At 38.5% G+C, this 24,946-nt stretch overlaps 1 protein-coding gene across 1 annotated transcript in view; it reads left to right on the top strand.

The window, feature by feature from the left end:
* Positions 1-4,994: 4,994 nt before the first annotated feature.
* The window catches only part of COL19A1 (collagen type XIX alpha 1 chain), a 372,962-nt gene continuing 353,010 nt past the window's right edge, over positions 4,995-24,946 (top strand). The window contains exons 1-4 of the mRNA XM_050951630.1: positions 4,995-5,100; positions 7,959-8,086; positions 15,434-15,508; positions 16,058-16,157. Coding sequence (XP_050807587.1) covers positions 7,993-8,086; positions 15,434-15,508; positions 16,058-16,157 — 269 coding nt within the window. The 5' untranslated portion in view covers positions 4,995-5,100; positions 7,959-7,992. The remainder of the gene's footprint in view (positions 5,101-7,958; positions 8,087-15,433; positions 15,509-16,057; positions 16,158-24,946) is intronic.

Here is a 24,946-nt window from a genome sequence, read left to right as displayed (position 1 = left end):
GACTGGTTTTTACCTGCAGCGTCTGTAGGTTCGGCTGATCGTAGCTCCCACTGGCAACAGTTCGCCGTCCCAGGCTAATGGGGGCAGTGGGAAGCAGTGGCCAGCACATCCCTCGGCCCACGTCACTTCCCACAGCCTCCATTGACCTGGGAGCTTTGATCATTCGAACCTGCGGATGCTGCAGATAAACAAACCGTCCTGGCCCACCAGCAGATTTCTCTGACTGGCCACGTGCCAAAGGTTTCCGATCCCTGAGTTAGAATGTGCAAACAGCATTATGGTAAGTACAGAAGGTGCATGGATCTAGATGGACTGCAACCTCTTTCATGCCAGCATGTTAGTATCTTATATTTACACACTTTGTGCCTTAAATGACATTCAAGTGAATACATACTCACCATGACTACTCACCTTATTGTGCATGTCCGTTTAACAAACATTTGGACATCCGGATCTTATTGACCACTGTATTATTCCCTCATTATGCTAATATAACCCAACTGAAATCAGTGGAGTTATACTAACATAACACTGAAATATCATAGTGGTGAATCAGGCCTCCTGTATATTTCAAAACTGCAGTTGTGTTAACTTTTATCATCACAGCTAATACAGTATGTATACTTCATGATAGTAGCGACAGATATGTATGCCCATTACAGTACTAGCAAGTGTAAATAAAATACTTTCTGAGAATAAAAATACTATTCTCCACAGGATCTGAAAACACTATTTATCACAGTAGTATCCTATTTAAACACAAGTTTGAACAAGTAAATTGGGGGAGGAGGAGACACTCAAGTTAACATAAATGTTGCTATCAAACACAATAGGGGACTATGCTCACAGGGAGACTTGACACTTAGTATACATGTATTTCATCACTTAGGATGAATCTTTCACTTGCTGGAGAAAATAAAAATCTGAGATTCTTGGGACTAACATTGGTTTATATTTCTGAAATATCTATCCACAGACACAAATCATACCAGTTTTCTTTTCATCTCCACCTAAACTAAATGTTTCTTAAATAATCATCCTCCACAAGGGTGTAGAAAAAGTTGTACAATCATGTACAAGAATTTTTTATATGTATTTTTTAAAATTCTTTTTATCATAGCATGTGCAGAAACAATAAAAAATCTAGTATCACAAATAATCCCTCCAAAGTTCACAGAATTTCATATTAGTCACGGCATTTTAAAGTTATCTAACAAATGCTGCTTCTCTATCCTCTCTACACTGGTTCCCACTAAGTTCAGTGTCCAGTGCATCTATCTTAATATTTAAAGCCTTTAATACAATTGTTCCTTGCTGAGTGGTCTTCTTTACCTTTGCAGTCATGTCCTCCCACAACAGCTATATTTCACAGAAATAATGAAACTCTTGAACGACGTGGGGATGATTTTGAATGCAGGAAACAGAACTCTCATAGGACCAGGCCTCACTGAAGTCAATAGAAGTTTCTCTGTTGACTTCAGTGGGGCTAGCATTTCACCTAAACTATGGAACTCACTCTGGCAAAATATATATAAAAAAGAACACATATTCACACACACACAAGAAGGTCTCTAGTGTCAAGCAACATTTCTTTAGTAGTGGTCAGATTATTGCATATTCTAGGAGAGGTGGTAAATTCCCCTAATCAAAGGTGTTGACAGTATGTTTTAGTGGGAGTCTCAAATTGTCTACTCTCTCTTACTATCCAGAATGGCAGGACACAGAATCACAAACAGTGGCCATAATTTCTACCAAATTTTCTTAGACTTCTAGTTGTGTGAATGGGCCAAAAGCTTGAAAGGAGGGTATTGTGGTCCTGTTCTGAATTTATTGTTCATGCTGGTTGATGAGGCCATCCCAGATACAAAGGATCAGTTCTATTAAATAAGATAGTTCCCTTCTGTGAGTGCTGTGTTTTGGGGTTGAGTGGAGCCAGTTTGAGTATATAAAGTGTTTTATGACCCAGAGAAGTTCTCAGTCGTGACTTTGTTGCCTTTGTGACAAGGGATTGGTAGGCTCTCTTTGTCTCCTTCATGGCCTTGGCACACGTTTGTAGACAGGTTTTCTTCCCAGTTTTTCTATTCCAGGTCATCAAAGAGCCATATCAATCAATGTGGACCATGGTACTTTGATGACCAGATCCTCAGCTGGTGTAAATCACTGACTTTACTACAGCTATGCCAATTTACACCAGCTGAGGACAATGACACCAGAAGGATTGCAGAAATATGGGGTGAGGACAGGGCAAGCAACCAAAACAGCCCAAATTTGACGGCATTATGACCCTCATTGCACCCCTGCCAAGTTTAGCTTCTCAAATGTGGGGGGCATGCCTCCTCTGTTTAAAAAGTGTGTGCAATGGGGAATGGTCCTTTGTCCCTCTACCCTTCCATTTCCATTGTCCATGACTAAGACTACAGCTCAGAGTGTACAGTAGTAGTCAGAGAATGGCTATTGTACCTTACTGATTCTTCTACTCCTTGGCCTCTTGGTTGGGCAGGGTCTGCTATAAGTAGATTTTGGAACTTGGCTGAGTCTAAAAGGTTTCAGGAACAGATCATGATATTGCTTTCCTTTCGCCTTGCAATGAGGAGATTTATTATTTCTGCCTGATGGAGGAACTAGCCTGATCATTAAAAGGAGATTTTTATTTATTTTACTTAATTTTTTATGTCCACATAAAACCCAAAGATCTAGTCCAGGATGTTGTTAATTGAGTGGGTGGGTCTGGAAATTACCTATAAGGAAACTAACATGAAAAGTCTAGAATGGGAGTTTTGATCAATGCTGAAATCTCCTAAAATGATGAGTCCTGCAAACTCTATCACCATGTCAGGCAGTGCCTCTTATCAGTTTCCTTGGCAAGTCTTTGGTGTCTGGGATTTACTAATTAGCAGCATGTCCAGGTTAGGCAAATATACAGCAAACCATCAACCAGAGTATATCTACAATTGAAGCAATATAAATTAAATCTATGGGGACTGATGTTTTGACTACACATCATTCAGAAAATCTGTGGCCCAAATTCTGCTCCCAAACGTGCAGCTCCTGTTTGAATTCAGAACTATAAAGCCTGATCTTGCAGCCATTATTAAGGACTTAATCATGTAGAGTGATTTGCATGGAAGCATATATTAAAAGGTATTCTGCTCTGCTCCGTTTGATAGTGTGAAATATCTTCTCTTTATTTATAACAAATCTAAGTAGTCCTTAAAATTGTAAATTGTCCCTTGCTCAAAATTTGGATAAATTTTCTGACTCTTTGGAGGACAAAATTAATTCAAAGATCTTTGTAACTAAATATTTAATTGTAGGTATAACATTTTGTGCTGTTTGCAAAAGAATCTTTATCTAATTGCCAAAATATTCATTAATTTTATCCTGTGGACACTGAAATCCAGTGGACAATGACACTCCTTTTGGGTGTAGGCATCTACACTAGTGGATTTGAATCCAGGATATTTAGGAAATGGGAACAGGACCTAAGCAAGAGTTGTAGAATTTCCGTAGATTTTGTAGAAAAAGTAAAATTAAAAGAAAACATTTTAAATTAATAATCACAATACATTTCACTAGTACTAAACCTCTATAATCTTTTATTTTTGTGTTATGGCTTTTAAAATAGTCTCCACGCTTCCCAGTTCAGAATCACAAAGAGCAAACTGCAGCCAAAACTCTTGTGAGTAGTCCTTTTGCCTTTGGACTAGGCATTTGAATAAGGGCTGCAGCATCAAGTTTTGGCTGCAGGATCAGGCCCTTAGCTTCATAACAGTTCTATGAAATAGAGAAGCATTTCCATCTGCATTTTACAAACTGGAAAACTGAAGTCTAGGGATTTGTGGCTTTCCCAAAGTCACACAAAAATTAAATATCCTGACTCAGTCCTATATTTTAGCCACAAGTCTATTTACTCTTTGTGATTCTGAGCTGGGAAGAGTAGAGACTGTTTTAAAAGTCATGTCACAAAGATAAAATAAAAAAATATGAACCCTGACTTCAAGTGTGACTTACTTGTTGTGTTGTGCAGTTATTTTGATGTTGGGTGAAACCAGGAAGTACTGTTGGAAATTTTGTGAGGAAAAATCCAATATAATGAAATTTCCAGTTGATTTTAAGACCAAGTTCAGACAAGTTCCAGATAAACAATTTTTTTATCCATTCAATATTAAATTCAATATTAAACTGTTGAACCCTTTGAGATTAACTCTTCACAAATCACCACCTCCTCATCTTGACTTCAAAAATAGATCTACTAGAAAAAGAGAGAACTTTAAATTAATTTAAATGAGATGCATTAACATAAGATTCTGCTCTCCCTACCTTCTATGTATGTACTTGAAATCGTTTTCTTACTCTATATCCTTTTATCCTCTGGTTTACATATCTAAAGGCTGTCATGAGCACACTCATAGGGCCCAAGAAAAGTACAGTTTAGCATATTCAAGTGAGAATTAGTGGCAAGGCTCAGTGTCACCATTTTATCACAGACAGATGATATTACAGTGCAAGAACAGACTGGCTTTTAAATGATGGGCTTAAAAAGGCAAACTAAATACCAGTCATCTGCTGTGCTTTGCAACATCAGTGCCATAAATAGGCGCATTCTCTTGGTTGGTTGGTTGGTCTTAAATTTATGATAAAGTATATAAAATTAATGACATATGCTTACACTTAAGTGTTAAAAGCCAGTTCCCTGCTCGTGTGTTAACGCCATGCACAGTACTTCATAGCCACTGCTCCACAAACAGAACCCACACACCCCTTCATTCATGCAATCAAACCTGGACAATTTTATTTGTGGATTTGTTTATTATACGAATAACATAAAATAAAATAAAAATAAAATAACATTTTTAATATTATTACCAGACTTGGAAGAGATTAGTGTGATTATGTAAAACCCCTGACTGTGTTGGTGTCTGTCCTGTCTTGCAGTATGTTCTGTGCTCACTGAGTGGGAGGGTCACACTGTGTGAGACTAATAAGGACAGAGCTGCATCCTACTCTTTGGAGACTCACTCCAGCAACTCCTCAGCACTACAGCAGCTTTGTACAGACATTTACTGTGCTCCTGGAGGACTTAATAAGTAAAAATTAAAGGTAAGCGGCTCATCTTTGTAGTCAATGTGTGCACATCACACACACATACTATTGTATTTGTGTTCAGCTCACTTTATTGCAAATCAAGTTTATTTCTGATATTGACTGTACCTTATATATAAATACCATACACTGTATGTTTATATACAGTGGTCACACTGGATAATGTACTATATTTATCTGCTCACCTTGGGTAAATAAGTTACTATAGTTATGTCTGTGTGTGTGTGTGTGTGTGTGTGTATATATATGTTTCAATTAAAACTAATCAAAATACTCCTAGTGCATGTACTATAGTTAACAAAATGATTAAATGCTATTACAAATTGGCGCAAGGCCAAAACGTATATATTTGTTAAATACTTGTGGCTGTACATACAATATGTCTATACACAAAAGCAAACATATATTAGTCTGTAACGTTTTTCCTTATTGTGGGAGTCTGCTGGCCTAAATGCAGTAAACTGAAATGGTTTAGTGACAAGGGGATTTGGTAAAAGAAAGGACAGCCCCTTACTGGGAATTTGCAGGTGCACAGCCCCGAACCTACATGGGTATCAGGGGCTCTTGAGTTTTTCTGCGCTGAATCACATTGTTCCTGCATTTCACTGCCAGTTATACTTTTATTTGACTAGAGCTCAGCCATGCTATTGGGGCAGAGAGAGAAACTGATCTCCCTTCCCCAGACACGATCTTCCACCATGTCCCCAATTCCTACCTGGAGGCAGTAGGTCCCAGCCCCACCTGCCTGTTATTTTTGGTTAGTTTTCTGGTAAGTTTGACCGACTTTTGCTGCAGCTTCGCTCCTGGCACCAGCTGAGGCCGGCTTCTCAAGCGGTGCAATTTCCCAGCAGAAAAGCCAGTTAGGATAAATGCAGATCCGGGGGGGCCGCTCCCATAAGGCGCTGGGCATCAGCCCCAGCGACTGGCGGGGTCCCAGGAAGGGCTCTGCATGGAGAGCCGCGGGGCTGGGTGGCCGTCGGTGAGTGCAGCACTCACAGGCCTCAGGCGAGAGGCACCCCATGGGGGGTGGCGGTCACCCCTACCTCACGCGGCGCGCTCACCTCTCTGCCAGGGATGTGACCACGGGGGGCGCCCGGGCGGCGCGCGAACAGTCGCGTGGGGTGGGTCTTGCGCCCCCAGCTTTGCCGCCTTCTCCGCTGTGCGCTGGCAGCGGGCGCCGGGACTTACGGTTCCCAGATGCTTTGGCGCGTCTCCGCCAGGCTGGCTGAGCTGCAGGACGCGCCCGCCCGCTCCGGGGAGGGAGGGGTTGGCCTGGGGACAAAGGGCTTCGGACTAGAGCGGTTAGGGATGGGGAGCTGGGGTTGTGACCCGGGAGTAGTGGTGACTGGGAGCTAACGCTTAGGGCTGGCTGGGGAGGTTGGAGCTAGGCTGGAGTTTGCAAGCCCAGCAGGGCAAAGACGGCAGGAGAGCAGCTGCTGCTAGGAGTCAAGACCCTATAGGCAGCGCCACTGGTATTGCTGCTGCTTCAGGCAAACTGACCAGCACCGTGTCAGGCCTTGGCCCCTCCCCGGGAGCGAGTGTTCTGGCTTTCCCACACTCCAGCAGCTTGGACGTGTTCATGTGCAGAGGAATTAAGGATCTGCACATTCCCCCCTTCTGCTGCCCAGTTATCTCAGTGCCTGTCAATTGGCATCTGTGTGTATTATACTGTCTGTAAAACAAATAAAAATTCATTAGAGAAACTAAATTTCCAAGGCGGGTTGTGTTACAGTGTGGACTGTCATAACCCCAAGTCAATTCTTGCTATTAAGTTCTGGCAGGTTGATTGTATAAGTGATTGATCATCTGCTGAAGTAATAAACTAGGGATGAATCAACATGCAGAGATACAGTAGGCATGGTGAGGGAGATAGCGGCATTAGTAATTGGTAACAATTACTTAATTTGTAAGAGCTTTTCAGGATCTGAGAGCCATAAGGCTTTAAGCTTTAGTACATTGAAGTCTCCATGTAAAGCAGGTGCAAGGAACTTACACCGTGATATTCTTTTGACAGAAATTCATTTTATGTTACGGTCTGTACTGCTGACTGACAGAATAACCATGAAGATGAAAATAGCGCAACACAAAAATAATCATAAAGATACATTTCCGGAGCAGATACAGCAGCTGTATTTTTTCTTCAGTTCATCTTCATATTACAGGACAACATCATGCTTTCGCTAAGAAAAATCTGAATAATAATTTATTGTTGCTTTGTACTGTGCTTTGTTAAATCCATACTTTCCCGCTAGTTGTAATTGGTTTAGAAGAAGCCCAGTATTGTGTTTGGAAGACAAAGATATTTTGTTGGACAAGTTTCATTTTTTTTAATAAGATTTAAACTGCAAACTTGGGTCAGGCTGTCCTAGTCACTTGCATATTTTGCAAAGAAGAATATGGGCAAATGTATGACCATTTTGTTTTTAAATAGAAGACTATATAAAGCAATGATAAGTTTTCCTCATTTGATTTGATGACTACTTCAGCAGTCATTCTGCAGCACTGTGTCACCAGTTATAATATCTAAGATTAAAAAGCTAGAGGGGAGAAAAAGAACTAGTCATTCTAATGGATAATTTAGTGGCTTTTAAAATAATATCTGAGTTAGTATTGCTGTAAGTGAATTGCTCATGAAACTAAAAAGGTAGCAAGTACATTTATCACCCAATTCTAAATTCAGATTCTAAACTTTTTCAGAGCTTTAACAGAGCTAAATGATATACATTGTGTACAACCAATGACTTTCTCTTTTCTTTACAAATAAATTCTTCCTTGTGGGTTTTTTGTGGGGGAGAGGGGCTGGGAAAGGGAAAGTAAGAAGATATTGTTCCCATTGTGAGTATTTTTTGTTTCAGATCTGTGGTTATTTTTTCATGTGTCTGAGGGGACATGAAGCACTTTGGATTCTGCATAATTTGGCTTTGGATGGCAATTTTCTTCCTCTTTCCTGTTTCAACTTCTATGGCAGCCACTGACAAGACAGGTACTTCTCTCTCTCTCTCTTTTTTTTCATAGCCATACAGACAAAAGGCTGAGGACAAGTCTCAGTATTGACACAGCTCAACAAATAAATAATGATGCTTAGAAAGTAAATGGACCATGTAAGTATATGAAGTTACGGAAGCTCAATCAGTTTTAACATCTCTTTGAAGAAGTCCATATGGGATGTATCTAAAGGCCGTGTTTCTGTTTCCCATACACAAAGAGGAATATATTTTTGGAAGCAGTGTAGTCACTTGCAATGTAGTCCCCTGATATTTTCTGTTTTTAATATTATGTATCCAAAAAGAGTCCAGTCCTGGTCTTGAAAAATTTAGAACAGTTAATAAAATTTTGTTTAATTGATTCTGTGTTTTAATCTGAGGAAATCATTTATTAAGAGCCCCAAAGGCATGCCCAGCACCTCAGAGAGGTAGAAGAAGGCAGTTCCTTGCCCCTAAATAAACAGAGGAGAGGGAAAAGAGATATAAAATTCTAGCAAAATGGTCACAGTAAAGTTTGGTGCCTTACTTTTATGATCCTCCCCCGCCAGTCAGCTCCCTCTTGCTATCTGTCTCTTACTAGCTCTCTTCTCTAAAGCAACGTCTTTCTCCCCATCTCTTGTCCCATTTCTTCTTCCGTAGTGTCACTATAACCCACCATCTCTGAGAAATAAATCACTTGTATGCTTGTAAATGTGACCATCTAGTATGATATTGCATCAAATAATGACTTGTCAGTTTCCTGGGGTTGGCCATTGACACTGCCTATATCTGAATTCCCTTCAGTGTGCCTAACATTGCTAACAAAAAAAGGCTTTTTATTTGTTTTTTTAAAAAGAAAGATAGACAATTAGGACCTGATTTTCAGAGATGCCTACCCTCCAGAAAACCAGTTGAAGGCAATAGCACTTGTGAACGCTCATCGCTCCTGAAAATCAGGCTGTCATGGTACAATTCCCCACTCCAAACCTTAGCGTCCAAAAGATGGGGTACCAGCCTGAATTCCTCTAAGCTCAATTACCAGCTTAGAACCTGTAGCGCTGCCACCAACCAGGAATTCCAGTGCCTGGTATACTCTGGTCCCCACAAAACCTTGCCCGGGGACCCCCAAGACCCAGATCCTCTGGATCTCAACACAAGGAAAGTAAACCCTTTCCCTCACCGTTGCCTCTCCCAGGCTTCCCCTCCCTGGGTTACCCTGGAAGATCACTGTGTGATTCAAACTCCTTGAATCACAAAACAGAGAGGACAATTCACCTTCCTCCCTCCTTCTCTTTCCCCCTCCCAGACTCTTCCTGAGAGAAAGTAATCCTGGCACAGAGAGAAATCAGCCTCTCTCTCCCTCTTCCCTCCTTTCTCCCCACCAATTCCCTGGTGAATCCAGACCCAGTCCCCTGGGGTCTCACCAGAATAAAGAAAACAATTAGGTTCTTAAACAAGAAAAGCTTTTAATTAAAGAAAGAAAAAACAGTAAAAATTATCTCTGTAAATTTAAGACGGAATAGGTACAGGGTCTTTCAGCTATAGACACTGGGAATACTCTCCCAGCCTAAGTATACAAGTACAAATTAAAATCTTTTCAGCAAAATACCAATTTGAACTCCTTTCAGCCAAATACACATTTGCAAGTAAAGAAAACAACCATAAGCCTAACTCGCTTTATCTACCTAGTACTCACTAGTCTGAACTTATAAGAGCCTGTATTGGAGCGACTGGAGAGAAACCTGGTTGCATGTGTGATCCCTCTGAGCCCCCAGAGTGAACAACCACCAAAACTAACAGCACAGCACAAAAACTTCCCTCCCTCAAGATTTGAAAGTATCTTGTCCTCTGATTGGTCCTCTGGTCAGGTGACAGCCAGGCTTACTGAACTTGTTAACCCTTTACAGTCAAAGAGATATAAAGTACTTCTGTGCTATTAACTTTTCTTATCTGTTTATGACACAGGCCCAAGGTGTTTAAGATTAGTACCTTGGACAATGGGACTCCAATCCTGATTAAGGCCTTTAAGTGCTATTGGAGTACAAATAATAAATAGTAGTGATAATTATGACTGGGCAATGTACAAGTAGTACATTGTGAAGAATCTGAGTTTGGGTTCTAAACTCTCTCTTGAACTTTTAGAGCAGCAAAAGCTAAGAGCTCTCTAGGTATATTATTCTCAAACCCTGGGAGGTGGGAAGGTAGATCTCCTCTAATAACCCTGCAATAATCTCCTCTTGCCATTTGAAAGAGTGTAGTTGGGGGCACATCCAGCTACCTCGTTTGGAGGGTTGAGGAAGGAACATTTTAAAAGGGCTGCAGAAGATGCTCAAATGATCAACATGAACATATGTACAACTTAAATAATTTGAAAACAAAATGGAGTGCAACTCTCTCTTGTCATGTAAAAGGCTTTTCAGTTAAATATAAGCCAGTCATAGAAGACCATTTAGGCATGAGAGATGGCTCGGAGACATGAAAGGAGAGAAAAATATCCAAACTCTTTAAGCTTTTTCTTCTTTCATTTAATCCAAGTGACTCCCTTATTCTCTCCTCACGGTCAGTTCATCCTGGATGGTCCTCTTGCTTTTGCTTCTTCCTCTCAAGAGCAGAGCAGCCCTTGCAGTGACAGCCCTTGCAGTGACACTTCTTTATGGCTGTCCTGTTTCACCATTTTTGCTTGTGCCATTTGCCCCTACCCACCTCGCCACTGAAGCTATGCTGTACCAACAGAGTTTACTTCTGTACGAGTCCCATACTATGTTGTCTCAGGACCCTGACAACCCCCATAGTATAGTCTAATTGTGCTACAGTGTTTTTGGGAAAGCTTTGAAATGCAGAGAGAATTCACACTTAAGTTTAATTATAAAGAAGTACAGAAAATCAGTCATGCAGAAGAAAGGGTAAAGGTACATGTGTGAATTAATATGATAAAGGGAGAGGTTTATTTTCCATTTAGTATTCTGAGTGTGCCTTGGAAACTATTTCATTTCATTAGTTAATATTGTTGTAATTAAAGAAATGGCAGTGCTGAAAAGAGGAAATGTGAAAGAGTGTGACAGATTAATCTGGGCCTGCTTCGAGCAGTCTTCCTTAGGCCCTGTTGAATGTGTTGACATCTGTTTGATTCACAGCAATGATCCCTTTCAGTTTTTGTTTGTGCAGAACTTCTGGTTTATGAACCATTTACTGGAGGGAAGTGATTACTTCTAAAAATAAAATATAATTAATCTAAGGGAAAGGATAGGGTTACCACACTGAAGTTCATGAAGTTCCCCATGGTCATGTGTTAAACCTAACTTTTCCGTGGTATATTTTTCTCCTAATTGTTTTATTTTGTTTATGTGGTTGATTTAACTAGTTTTTGATTATTGAGAGCACGTGTATTCACAATATGGAACTGAGCTCTAGAAAGTTCTAATGTGATCATTTCTAAGTTTTGCTTGAATGTTAATAGTTCTGTCTCATTTTGATTATCTTGTCCAACTTTTTGCTATGAGTACCCTTTTTGTAACATGGGCTGCTAAGCTTTGTAGTCTGACTTGTGACAAATATGGCATATGAAAGATTCTGGGCCTCCCAACAATACTGGAAAAGACCTGTTGGATTTCTACTGCCTTTGACATGAAGTATGTTTATGAAAAATGTTGACTCACTCAAACCCCACTAATAATTTCAGGGGCACATTCCAATGCAGTTTATTAAGTCTGATATGAAAAATACCTCATTATAGAAAACAATATATTAATATTAGATAAAAAGATGTTAATACTGTAGTGAATTGATTCCTACATTAGGCTTTCTGAATGTATAAACTGCCAGACTTGAACTTTTAGGCTGGGTCTATACTAGGAGAGTTAGGGGGTGTATTCTCCAGCTTGCGTACACATATAGGCATGAGTATAAACAGTAGTGTAGCCATGGTAGCATGGGCAATGGCAGCGATGGCATGGTTTAGCCATGCCAAGTACAAACCCACCTGAAACTGGTGGGTACATACTCTTCACAGCTAAGCCATGGCAGTGCCGGTGCTGCCACGGCCTGTGCTGTCATGGCTGTGCTACTCTTTGTACTCATGCTACTCTCATTAAGCTACTGCTAGTACATGTATGCAAGCTGGGGAATCACACCTATAGCTTGCAGTGTAGATGTAGCCTTATAAATTACTGGGAGTTGAAGTTTGTACTGCATGCCATTAAAAAGTTAATCTTAGACTTGCATTAAAGCTTCAGGTTTTATCTATGCTTCACGTGTGAGAATATATACATGTAGTATATAGATTTTTTTTTGTAGAGTTGAAAGAATTTTATTGATTTACAAGACTAAACTCAATTAGTAGAACTCAAGAATTTCTATCATTTAAGTTCTATACCCATTCTGTGGATGGACAGCCTTATGAAGTACATTACATTTTCAGTGTTCTTTTCAGGTAGCTTTGCCATTACCATTTACTTTTAATGGAAATCATGGAGTTAAAACTAGACACAAAGCAATGCTCCACTCGGTTACTTTTAGTCTGGTATAATGTAACTGAGTAGTGAATCAGGCCATAGTTTTTATGTCCTTGCTGAATGTTAAGAATTCTCTTGTTTTCCTAATTGTTGTCTATAGTCCCCTTGGCTGATTTAGTTTTCTAAACGGTCTAGTTTGACCCATGACAAAAGTGGTGTCTATACAAGTGTCAGGGTTGTCAGCAATAGTTAAAAATCATGCTGGACCTTTCTTCCTTGCTATAAAACATAGCTGTAAAACAGACATTATATGAGTCTATAAAACTGAGGGCTGTCAGCTCCTTATATGAAAAAGAATATGTAGGGGAAGCTGTTGCTCTTAACATTCTAATCTCTTGGCACAGCTATCTAGGAAAATGTACCACTGAGGTGATGGGGTCATATTTAGCACAAACTAGAAGAAGAATTGCACTAGTTCTTTCATTTTTTGTGGGTATACAGAATACAACCAGCAAAGTAGCATTTATGTGGCCTTAGTATACTGTGTTTCCTGCCATGACCGTTATGCCTTTAATAAAAATACACCCACAGTGTGTTACATGGTCTTAGGCATCTCAGGAATAACTTCAGTCAGCAGGTTAGCAGAGAAATTAGGGCATGATTCTTCACTTGGACTTAGTGGAGAGGGGCCAGAAGGAGCCAGGTGCAACTCTCTGATCCTTCACCCTAGTGTAAGTTAAAGTTGCTGGACAGAAGTTATGCTGCTGTCAATTCAGAGTAACTCCCTTCACTGCCACAGAGTTGTTATAGATCTATATTGGTGTAAATGAGAGCAGAATCAGGCCTGTACATTTTATATCTGTCGATTCAGGGATAAAAATTATCTAATGCGAACATGCCTCTCTGTTCTAGAGTATATATTTCCACCAGAGTATTAAAAGTACAATAAGTACATGATAACAGAGAACTCAATGCACAATAAATACAACTGAGAATGGGCTTGTATTGCCAACTAGGAGTCTGATGAAAGATTACATATAAACTACTAAAATGGCAGCACAAAGACTCTTACAATTCTGCATATTCTCCTGGGCAAAATTGCCTCTAATGTGAATTTTATTCTTGTTCTTTTGTAGGAACAGTAGAAATAAATATAGTATTTATTTCTTCTTACATATCTATTGATATATTTAAAACAAATCTGACCATAAATGACCTTGCTTTCTAATTGTGGGCTGCAGTTTAGACAAATGAAACAAGGTGTTTGACAGAATCTGATGCATATTGCTGCCTTCACCCAATCTGTGTTTGATGAAACCAATGTCATCATTATTTCAGAAATGTTTAATCATTTTGTGAGGTAATAATTTTTAATCATAATTATATCTTCCAGCTATAAATTTACAGGTTACTTGTACTTAACCACTTAAGTTAATTGTAAAGATGTGATACTGTTATACACCGAGTTGAATTCAAGATTTTTGGAGAAGAATGTATTTTCTGTATTATTACAGAGTCAGTGTTGTATTGCAGGCATTTTACAATTACAACTGTAACCATTTTCTGGGTCAACTTTCAGTCTAACATATTTGGAAATCCTTTAAATATAGACTATTTCTAGGATAGTGGTAGTTCATTCCTCCTCTCTTATCACTGAACGGACACATTGGAAAGCCCCTTGTCCTCCATTGCTGAAACTTCAGGCTTATTTTGGCAATCTTTTCTGGGCACTTCTTCAACTCAAGACAGGATTGCATGCCTACAGAATATCTGGACCAAATCCTGCTTTCTTTCCCTCCAGTAGTCCCAATAGACTTCAGTGGGATTATTTTCATGAGTTTTGTAAAAAGATAGAGCCCTGTTTTAACATTTACAGAATTGACCTTAGTCTTCATCCACTTCTTGAAAAAGTAGATGTGTGTCTTTACTGAAGCATAAAGCTGCTGCAACATGATGAAATGTTGGGTTAAGATTCACTGATATTAGATTTTAAGGTTTTGGAAATGTAGGAGCCCATATATAGGTCCTCATACTTAAATACTACTTATTAGAGACAAGCTAGTAAAAAGGGTTATTACGATACTTAAAACTTAAACATTTAATATACTTCCTTAAATTGTTAAACTAATTTACCCTATTTTATTGTGATCTTGGCTGTTAAATGTAACCAGTCTGTTAGATTTAGCCTCTGCATGTGTACTGTATTGCAAACATTAGAATACTGTGCATGTTTACTAGAAACAAATACATCAATGCATAGTTAAAACAATCCCTAATGCAAAACTGCTTAATTTGTAACAGTCTTTTAAAGAGATACGCAATGAGATATTCATTGTTTATATAATATGACAATATCCTTATTAATCCACATTTTGAGATTATTTTCTACACTGCACATAATATTTAACTGTTGCTAAGGTAATCCATCATATACTTAAAACTTTTATTGTTGTATCTGTAAAATATGTTTTTTTCAAAGTTTACTGTACACACAAACTCCCCTCACCCTTGCCAATCATATGGCATCATGTTTTATGGTATTCTTGATTGGGGGAAAAAAGTTGTAAGAATGTAATATTATTTCCCATAGTGGTTGAATAGTTAATATGTGCTTGCTTTAATCACAAAGGATTGAATTAAAACATGATTACATCTTATCTGTTTATAATTATACTATTATACTTCATACACTAAAATGTAATTACTGTTGTCTTAGTATAGTAGTTTGGTTTATTTCATAATTCTAAATATAAAGAAACAAGAAGGAATATTAATAGTAATCTAATTACATTGAAAATTGAACTCTGTTCATGTTGCCTTGCAATTCACTGCCATGATAAATAATAGTTTTATGTCTGATGCATTTTTTTATTTGATAATGTTTGATGGGAGCTGTTATATTATATTCTTTTATAGTTACAGTGTGTCCTATAATGAGACCAGATGGACATCAACTTAGACATATCTATAAAGAAAATCATGATGTTTCAGGTAAGTGATTTCTTTAACACAAGATAGAGCATCTAAAATTTACAAATCTTGGGTGAAATTCTGGTCCCACTGAAGCTGGCTTTAACTGTATAGAGACGATAAAGTTTTTAAATTAAAACTGTCTTTAATATTAGAAAAATTGTTTTTTATTAAAATTAGAATAAATTTATGTAATTTTCTGGCTTAAGTTTTACACATACAAGTTTTTTTTTAATTTTTGCTTGTAGAATTAGTCTTGATTTAACATTCGCTTCTCACACTGTAGATCTGCAGCATAGTTATTCTCATTAGTTCAGATGGTAAAAGAAAACAGTCAGTGCATTCCTCAGAGGTTGAAAAGTCAAGAGCTGAGGGAATTTCACACTCATATCCCTTCCTATGAGAAAATGCAAACTGGAAATTTCTGTGACCTAAAGCATTGGGATTTGAAATAGCCTGTCAGTCTGTAGACTAGAAAAGCACCAAGCATGCTAAAAATCAATACTTTCCCCAGGTTTTAAAATTGCATTAAACAAAGAATAGACTAAATTAGTATATCACATTTCACAGGTTTTGATCTAGCAGAAAGCTTTTCTCTGAGACAGGCATCTTGTGGAGGTGATAAAACCTGTTTTAAACTGGGAAGCACACCTCTTATCAGAGACACTCGGTAAGTAAAACAATACTTTATCCCTAAATATCTTTAACATGATCCAAGCTAAATACTAGGTACAGACTGATATATTAAGCAGTTTTATCAGATACTGCCACATAAAGATGTATATTAGGGCTGTCAATTATCACAGTTAACTCACGCGATTAACTAAAAAAAATGAATTGTGATTAATAAAATAACTGTGATTAATCAGTTTTAATCACATTGTTAAACAATAGAATACCAATTGAAATATATTAAATATTTTTGGATGTTTTTCTACATTTTTAAATATATTGATTCCAATTACAACACAGAATACAAAGTGTACACTGCTCACTGTATATTGTTTTTATTACAAATATTTGCACTGTAAAAATGATAAACAAAAGAAATAGTATTTTTCAATTCACCTCATACAAATACTGTAGTGTAATTTCTTTATCATGAAAGTGCAACTTACAAATACAGATTTTTTTTGTTACATAACTGCACTCAAAAACCAAACAATGCAAATATTTAGAGCCTACAAGTCTACTTGGTTCTACCTCTCATTCAGCCAATCGCTAGGACAAACAAGTTTGTTTATATTTAAGGGAGATCATGATGCCCACTTCTTATTTACAATATCACCAGAAAGTGAGAACAGGTATTTACATAGGACTTTTGTAGCCATCATTGTAAGGTATTTACTTCCCAGATATGCTAAACAGTCATATGCCCCTTCATGCTTCAGCAACCATTCCAGAGGACATCCTTCATGCTGATGACACTGGTTTAAAAAAAAAAAAAAAAGCATTATCTCCAGCTCTATTTTGCCTGCATTATGTCATATATTTTGTGTTATGGTAGTTTTGGATGATAACTCAGCACGTTCATTTTAAGAAAACTTTTGCTGCAGATTTGACAAAACACAAAGATGGTACCAATGTGGATTTCTAAAGATAGCTACAGCACTTGACCCAAGGTTTAAGAATCTGAAGTGCCTCCCAAAATCTGAGAAGGATAAGTGGTGCATGCTTTCAGAAGTCGTAAAAGAGCAGTACTCAGATGTGGAAACTACAGAACCTGAACCACCAAAAATAAAAGAAAGCTTCTGCTGGTGGCATCTGACTCAGATGATGAAAATGAACATGTATCAGTCCACGCTGTTTTGGATTGTTATCGAGCAGAACCCGTCATCAGCATAGACACATGACTTCTGGAATGGTGATTGAAGCGTGAAGGGACGTATGAATCTTTAGCACATCTGGCATGTAAATACCTTGCCATGTCAGCTACAATAGTGCTATGAGATGGCCTGTTCTCATTTTCTGATGACATTGTGAACAAGAAGCAGGCAGCATTGACTCCTGTGAATGTAAACTTGTTTGAATGATTGGCTGAACAGAAATAGGATTGAGTGGATTTGTAGACTGTAGTTTTACGTTGTTGTTTTATTTTCGAATGCAGGTTTTTTTGTAAATAATTCTACATTTGTAAGTTCAACTTTCATGATAAAGAAACTGCACTACAGTACTTAAATTAGGTGAACTGAAAAAACTATTTTTACAGTGCAAATATTTGTAATAAAATAAATATAAAGTGAGCACTGTACACTGTATTCTGTGTTATAATTGAAATCCATATGTTTGAAAATGTAGAAAACATCCAAAATATTTAAATAAATGGTACTCTATTATTGTTTAACAGTGCGATTAATTGCTTGACAGCCCTAATATATATGTTAGTCTTAGGTGTTTTCATTTGTAACAATCTTTCCATCCAGAAACCATAGTTATTCAAGTTTTACCTCATCTGGAGTGCAGAGATACACAGATGAAAATTTAACTGAATGTATGCTACTCCTTAATATGCCGTAGTCTTGATATTGAAGTTATTCCTCTTTGTGTGTATGAAGAAGTTTCATTATAATCATCCTGATCCAATGCCCACTGAAATTAATGAGAGTCTTTCCACTGACTTCTGTGGGTGTTGGGTCTGGCCCTATACAGATTAAAATTAGTCTGAGTTGCAAATAAAATACTGATTCTGCAGTCTTTCCTTAGGCAAAATTCTCCTTGAATTCATACCTGTTTCTTTCCTCTTTTTTCTTATTTTATCCTCCTTCCTTCTGCTTTTTTTTCTTAATGTTCTTTTTGGACTCTTCTTGGTCTGACTCTTTCTTCACACTTCTCTTTTTTTTTCTTTCTTTCTTTTCTGTCTATCCTTTCCAGGGGTTGAATTTATTTGTATGTGAGTTTCTTATCTACCTCCAGCTGCTCCCAGTTTCTTCTTCTACTGGATTCATTTCCTGCTTCTTGTACTCTATTCTTATCACAGCACATGCTTCAAAGAGTGAATAATAGATTTTTCACTTTGCTGGCAATTCCAAACAATAACAAACTCTTTCATTTCTGGTTAAACAGAACACAACATTTTTTGGCAAATCAAAAAGTTGAAAATATTTGGTGTGGAGTTGAAAAGAAAAGTTGCATTTTGACCTAACCTGAAATTTTTCATTTAGGTTTTAGGCACTTTTACAAAAGGGACTAGATTGATAAGATGCCAGCTGGGAGTAGAGGAACAGATATATAACCTTTAGCCTAGTGAATAGGATACCTTTTATGGGGTGTAGGAGACCCAGGTTCAATTCCCCCTCTGCCTGATGAGGAGAAACGATTTGAACTTGGTTCTACCACATAGTAGGAGAGTGTCCTAACCATTGGGCTATAGTATAGTCTGATGTCTCTCTTCTGTTGAAGCTTTTGCATTGTGAATAATTAATTAAATAATATCTGGAACAGGGACATGAACTTGGGTCTCCTACATCCTAGGTGAATTGTCATTCTTGCTCTCTGTGGCTTGATTATGACTATTTATTGTCCTTCACAGTGGCAATTCATAGTCATTCATAATGAAGATGTATAGTCATTAGGCGAGAGAAAGAGAGAGAGAGGAAAAAAATATATATGAGAATGAGTCTATAGCTTCCTCTCCCTCTGCCCCTCCAGCTCTTGGCATTTTGCTTTTGTAAAAATGCCCAAAATTAAAATAAATTTCAGATCAGGTTCAAACAAAATATTTTTGTTTCAATATTATTGAAACACTTTGATTTTTTTTTTCTGTCTTAATTATTCAGCTAACTTGACCCAAATTTATGAATAGTTTCAGATTGGCAGAAACCATGGCAAATAAACTATTTGCCAAAAATGTAATCCAGCTCATTTTATATACTAATTATTCTGAACATCAGCAGAATAACATCTTTCTTGGCTATTGAACCATCCTATAGAACTCTATAGCAGAGATATGATCATCACATTCTATAAGTTGATTTTAAATAAACCTGCAGAATTACGTTCTATTCAGTTCCATAGAACCTTTCCATAAGGATGGTGATAGTGTTTGTTAGTGGATTTCAGCAGAAGTTCTTCTCCCACTCCTAAGGTGCCTGACCAGTGCTCTCCATGCTGCTTCTGTCCCCAGCTGCTCTTTATGCCTTCCTTACAGCTCATTCTGCTGCACTTAGTGAGGGAGCAGCCGGAGCCAGGAGCAGTGAAAATGAGGGAAGCAGGTTGATAGCTACTGATTGATGGTCAGCAGTTGTAAACAGCAGGTCCTAGTATTTGGAGGCAAAATTGCAGGAAGAATCTAGCAGAGTTATATTTCTTCCTTGCCTCCTTTCAGTTTGCTGTTCAGGGAACAGCTCATTTCAGCCTCTGGGACAAAGATGGGGAAGCCCAGCTATGTCTCCCCCGCCCACCCCTTCTCTGCCTTCAACTCTGTTTCAGGCCACGGATAATGAATTCAAGTGAAGGGTGAGCCCAGACATGAGAGAGGATGGCTATGCAGGCCTGCACTGCTTTTAGCTTTGTACATTTTAAAAGGAAAGTAGGCTTTTCTGTGCAATCCACCTGTCCATTGTATCCAGAACAACAGATGTGCAATTTAGCCGGATGTGACTGCTGGAATCATTAGCAGTGAAATACTTAACAATTTAATATAATTAGGCTGGACAGTTATATCAAGTGGGCTCCTCCTGGTATGCGGGCTGGGAGTTTAAAGTCTATGGTTTAATGTAAATTGTTATTACTTAGGGGAATCGACTTTTCTGTTGATTATTACCTCCATTTTGTAGCAAAATGCAAAACACTTAATACAATTTACTTTTTCTACAGTTTGTTAAATGTATAATATTTCTCAGGTTTTCTGCTAAAACAATTTCTGTTTGAAGCCTTTCAGTACTTTCAAATATTTTTTCTGAACACTTGAGCTGCTTTTTAAAAAGAGAAATTTCATAAATTAATTTGAAAGGATGCCTGACACTAAGGAGAGTAAAGTCACTATAATTTGATATGATAGAATTATACAGAAAGCTGGTCAGGAACTCAGATATCTGCCACCAGAAATACTTTATCTCAGTTGCCCAGCCATAGTATCTCTAATACATTCTCTTTCATTAAATTGCCTTCTTTTACATTGTGTCACATTATGTAGTTCCAGACATCTCAGTTTAATCGTGTAAACATGACTTACATATTCATCCCATCTGATAGGATATGTAAATAGATCTGGTATGCTGTGAGTAGCAGAACACCGGTACCCATACTACAGGAAACTGGAAGGTATCTGATTAAGCTGACTAGCAAATGTCAAGATCTCCACTTACATTTGACTCATTCAGCTACAGTGTAGGTAATAAGCTATGCTTTGCCTCTGTTCTTGGATGATGCCATTTGGGTTTTTTCAATGGCTGGAATAATGCTGCAGCTATTTATACGTTTGTAAATAAGTTGCTGTCAGGGAGTTTACTATTCCACACTAGGGCACCTCCTTGTGGCTCATCTTGGGATTAGCTGTCAACAGGTCTAATTCCCCCTTCTTCAGTTGCTTACTCCATGGTTGGTGTCTCTCTGGACTCAGGTTACCCCCTCTTCATGAATTGGCTCTCCAGCCAGGTCACTATATTCCTCCCCTTCCAGTAACAAAGACCCAGTGACCATAGTCTATTTAAACTCTCAGCAGTCTTCCAAGCCACTTCCCAGTCTGTGCCACTTTCCCAGTGGTTGGCAGGGTAACCCAAGCCTGCCCACTACTCTGGGTTCCAACCCAGGGACTCTATGCCCAGCAACTATGGTTTGCTCAACCTCAGACCTTGTTGCTGTGTCCCTGGGTTGTTTCCTACCTTTTTCTTCCCTATCTTCTTGCCCACCTCTGGGTTACTAGTGGAGCTTCCTCCTCTCCTTCTCCCTTTTTTTTTGTTTTTTTGCCAGAGTCTGTAGTCCAAGGCAGGATCTCAGGGACTATTCTCACCCTAGAACTCTTCCTTATAGCTAACCAAGTCCCCTCTTATCTAGGGGGTGACTGCAGAGCTACTCGTTGCTGCCTCTCTTACCACTAACTTCCTCTTTATAGGCCTACCCCAGCTCCTCCCACAGCTCATTATACTGAATTTGGGGTATTTTCTGTACCAGTATCTCTTATGTTCAAGACATTTGAAAGGGTAAAGGTTGTCACCGGTGACGGGAGGCTACTGTGCACAGCTTATGTTTTATAGTGCATATAAAGAATAACAATTTGATTATATTTATGCAAGTTCTTTGTTAATGGTTACTAGGAGTAGATGGTAAAGTTTTAAATTAAAATACTATAAGCCAAATGCTGCAGTCCTTACCTGGATATTATGTTAATTGGGAGTTGTTCCTGAGTAAGACATATGGGATTTGGCCTCTAGACACTAAACAAAATGCACAGTATGGGACAATCTGATTCTACAATCATAATAATCTTATAAAATATATTGTTTCATTCTGTTTTAATAAATATAAATGACGGAGAAGTATTTCAGTAGGTACGGTTTAATGAGATTGTAAAGGAAGTGAACAAGCTAGTTACTTTGCTAGTATGAGAGGATGAGAGAGGAGCTGAAATACTGTGTGTGAAGGTAAATCTCCAGACACAGGAAAAAGTAGTCACCAAGTTTTTGATACTTTTTGCCTCAAAAGTCTTCAGAGTATTATTGGCTATTCAGGAGTTTCAGATGCATGGTTGGAAAGCTGAGACTAAGCATATAAATGGCCACAACTACAGTTTGTCCCATTGAAATGGCAACATTTGGATATTTCAAAATTCTTTAACACTCTTTAGTACAGGAAATACTGCAGGAGCTCAGATACCATAGTGTGGTAAATGGAGTAATATTTACTACTTTAAAGTGATCAGTGTACCTGAAATTGTATCCTAGGTATTAGGTTCATTGTCAGCTTTCCTGTGGTCTAGGACCATATTCCTTGCATCAGATGCAAATTCAGATGCAAAAGCTTGCCAGTTATCACTGTCTCTGGCATTCCCTTTTTAGGGAAGATTATTGAGATGGTGGTGGCAAGGAAACTTTTTGAATTTGATAATCTTGGATTTCCTCACTGCCTTTCTGTCTGTCTTTAGATAAGGGTATATATTAAATGCTTTAGTTGATGATCTCCAAGCACTGGACAAAAGCCAGGTGACCAAGTTAACTCTCTTTTTTAGATCTGTCATCAGTTTTTTGTATGGTTTGCAATGAGAGGTTTATTGACTGTACTGCAGCCCCCAATTGTCCTAAGGTGGACAGTGTCAGACTGGAGTTTGAGGGTTTTTCCTTTCCGAAGATACTTCGGTTGTCCAAAACCATTCTCTGTTCCTCTTCCTTTGGGATTTCTTGTCAGGGGAGCTGCTGGGGTATTTTGTTACCATTCCCTTGCAAAGTGGATGTAAAGACACCGGGAAAGAAGCAATATTACTTAGGCTGAGTTGCTACCAGTATGTTGTCTGTTTCTTGTTTTCATCAAACTTGAATGATGCTCTGTTTCTCTGCATTTCCATTGCCTGGCCTAGATTGAGGTTTACATTAGAGTGGCATGAGACTCCAGACAAGAAAAGGATTCTTCTAATGGGTTGTTGAAAGGCTCTGAAAAGTACGTAAGAACAGTCATGCTGGGTCAGACCAAAGGTCCATCTAGCCTTGTATCCAATCTTCTGACACCGTCCAATGCCAGGTGCCCCAGAGGGAATGAACAGATCATGTAATCATCGAGTGATCCATCCCCTGTTGCCCATTCCCAGCTTCTGACAAACAGAGGCTAGGAATACCATCCTTGCCCATCCTGGCTAATAGCCATTGATGGACCTATCCTCCATTAACTTATCTAGTTCTTTTTTTAACACTGTTATAGTCTTGGCCTTCACAACATCCTCTGGTAAGGAGTTCCACAGGTTGACTGTGTGTTGTGTGACAAAATACTTCCTTTTGTTTGTTTTAAACCTGCTGCCTATTAATTTCATTTGGTGACCCCTAGTTCTTGTGTTAGGAGAAGGAGTAAATAACACTTCTTTATTTGCTTTCTCCAGCAGGAGTGGTTACTGTTGCCATTACTGAGGAAGTTTTCTGTTTTAATAGAAGCCTGAAATTTAGGAGAGCATTGTGGCTCCTGATGGCACTTAGAAATATTGATCTAAATGGTATAGGTGACAAATTGTTTTCTCCTCTGTTTCTAGTAAAACATTTGCAACCATTTATCTCAGAACTGGCCCTTGCCAGAGTGATTCCTACCCTTTCTTAATTCTAGGCTGGACTACTGTCATGTACTATGTATGGAAATATTGTTAGCTCTTTTTATGGTTACCTAATATTCAGAGTCTTTTGGGTAGCTTGTTAGGAGGAAAATTTGATAATTGGTATTTAATGGAATGTCCTTCCCCCTCCCCAAGAATGTATGCAGTCATGATTCCCAGAACACAGCAGGATGAAAACAACAGTTGCTCACAGTTCCAAGCCTCTTTCCAGTCAGCACTCTGCCCCCCAAATCCCCCTCTCATGGATTTCTCATGGGATCACGCTGAGCAACTTCTTCTCTTAGTGTCTGTTGTCTGTCTGAGCAGACGTATACTCCGCGCACACACACACCCCTCCACCAAAACAATACCCAACCCACTCTGTCTGCTTTCAGACCCCTCTGACCACCTACCTCAGCTTCTGATCATCCTTGCATGTGGCTTGTGGTTTGGATGGTGGCTCCCATTGTTTCAGCTCTTTGGAAGTGACAGCTGTAATGGAAAGTGGCTGTCTATCTACTTGGTAATGGCAGTTACAGATAACATGTTAAACAGTTCTTTTCTGCTTTTAGGTGTTTTTGGTTTATTAAACCTTGTATGACTTGGGTCCTGGTTATCTGAGAAACTGCTTTTCTCCCCATATACCATGGATTCATTTAGCATCAGCTGAGGTGCTAGACCTAACAGTCTTCAGATTGAAATGTCTGGTCTTCTGGTTGCTGGTTATTTTCAGGGGAAGGCCCTTAACTCTGGAATTCTTAGCTGAACCAAGAGTGAGACTTTAGTGCAATACCCAGGTTTTTGCCTCAGAGTAGGCAGGAAGATGGGTTGGAGTTTAGTTCCTTTCCTTTTCTGCTTCTGGTGGAAAGTCTTACAATTGTACATTTTTGTACATAATAACAAACTTGATCATTGCTTGCATTTCATGAATAAATAAATAAAATACAATGGTTGCCATTAAATGTTAACTTGGGCCTGTAGATACTACCAGATACTAGTAATTGCCAGGGATCCTAGAAATCCGTTTGCCATGGAAAATGTGGAATTTGCATTTGTACAGAGAATCTTTTGTTTTTACATTTTGTGAAAAAATAAAAACATACAATGGAACTCCAATTATCTGATCTACTTGGGACTGGAGAATAGGCGTAGCTCGGGCTGTCAACTTAAAAACTGTAAATGTAGCAATAAAACATTGTATTCAACTGATACCTATATATATTGTGGCTAGG

This window comes from Gopherus flavomarginatus, chromosome 4 (assembly GCF_025201925.1).
Source record: "Gopherus flavomarginatus isolate rGopFla2 chromosome 4, rGopFla2.mat.asm, whole genome shotgun sequence".
Lineage (NCBI taxonomy): Eukaryota > Metazoa > Chordata > Testudines > Testudinidae > Gopherus > Gopherus flavomarginatus.
This window is presented reverse-complemented; position numbering and strand designations above follow the sequence as displayed.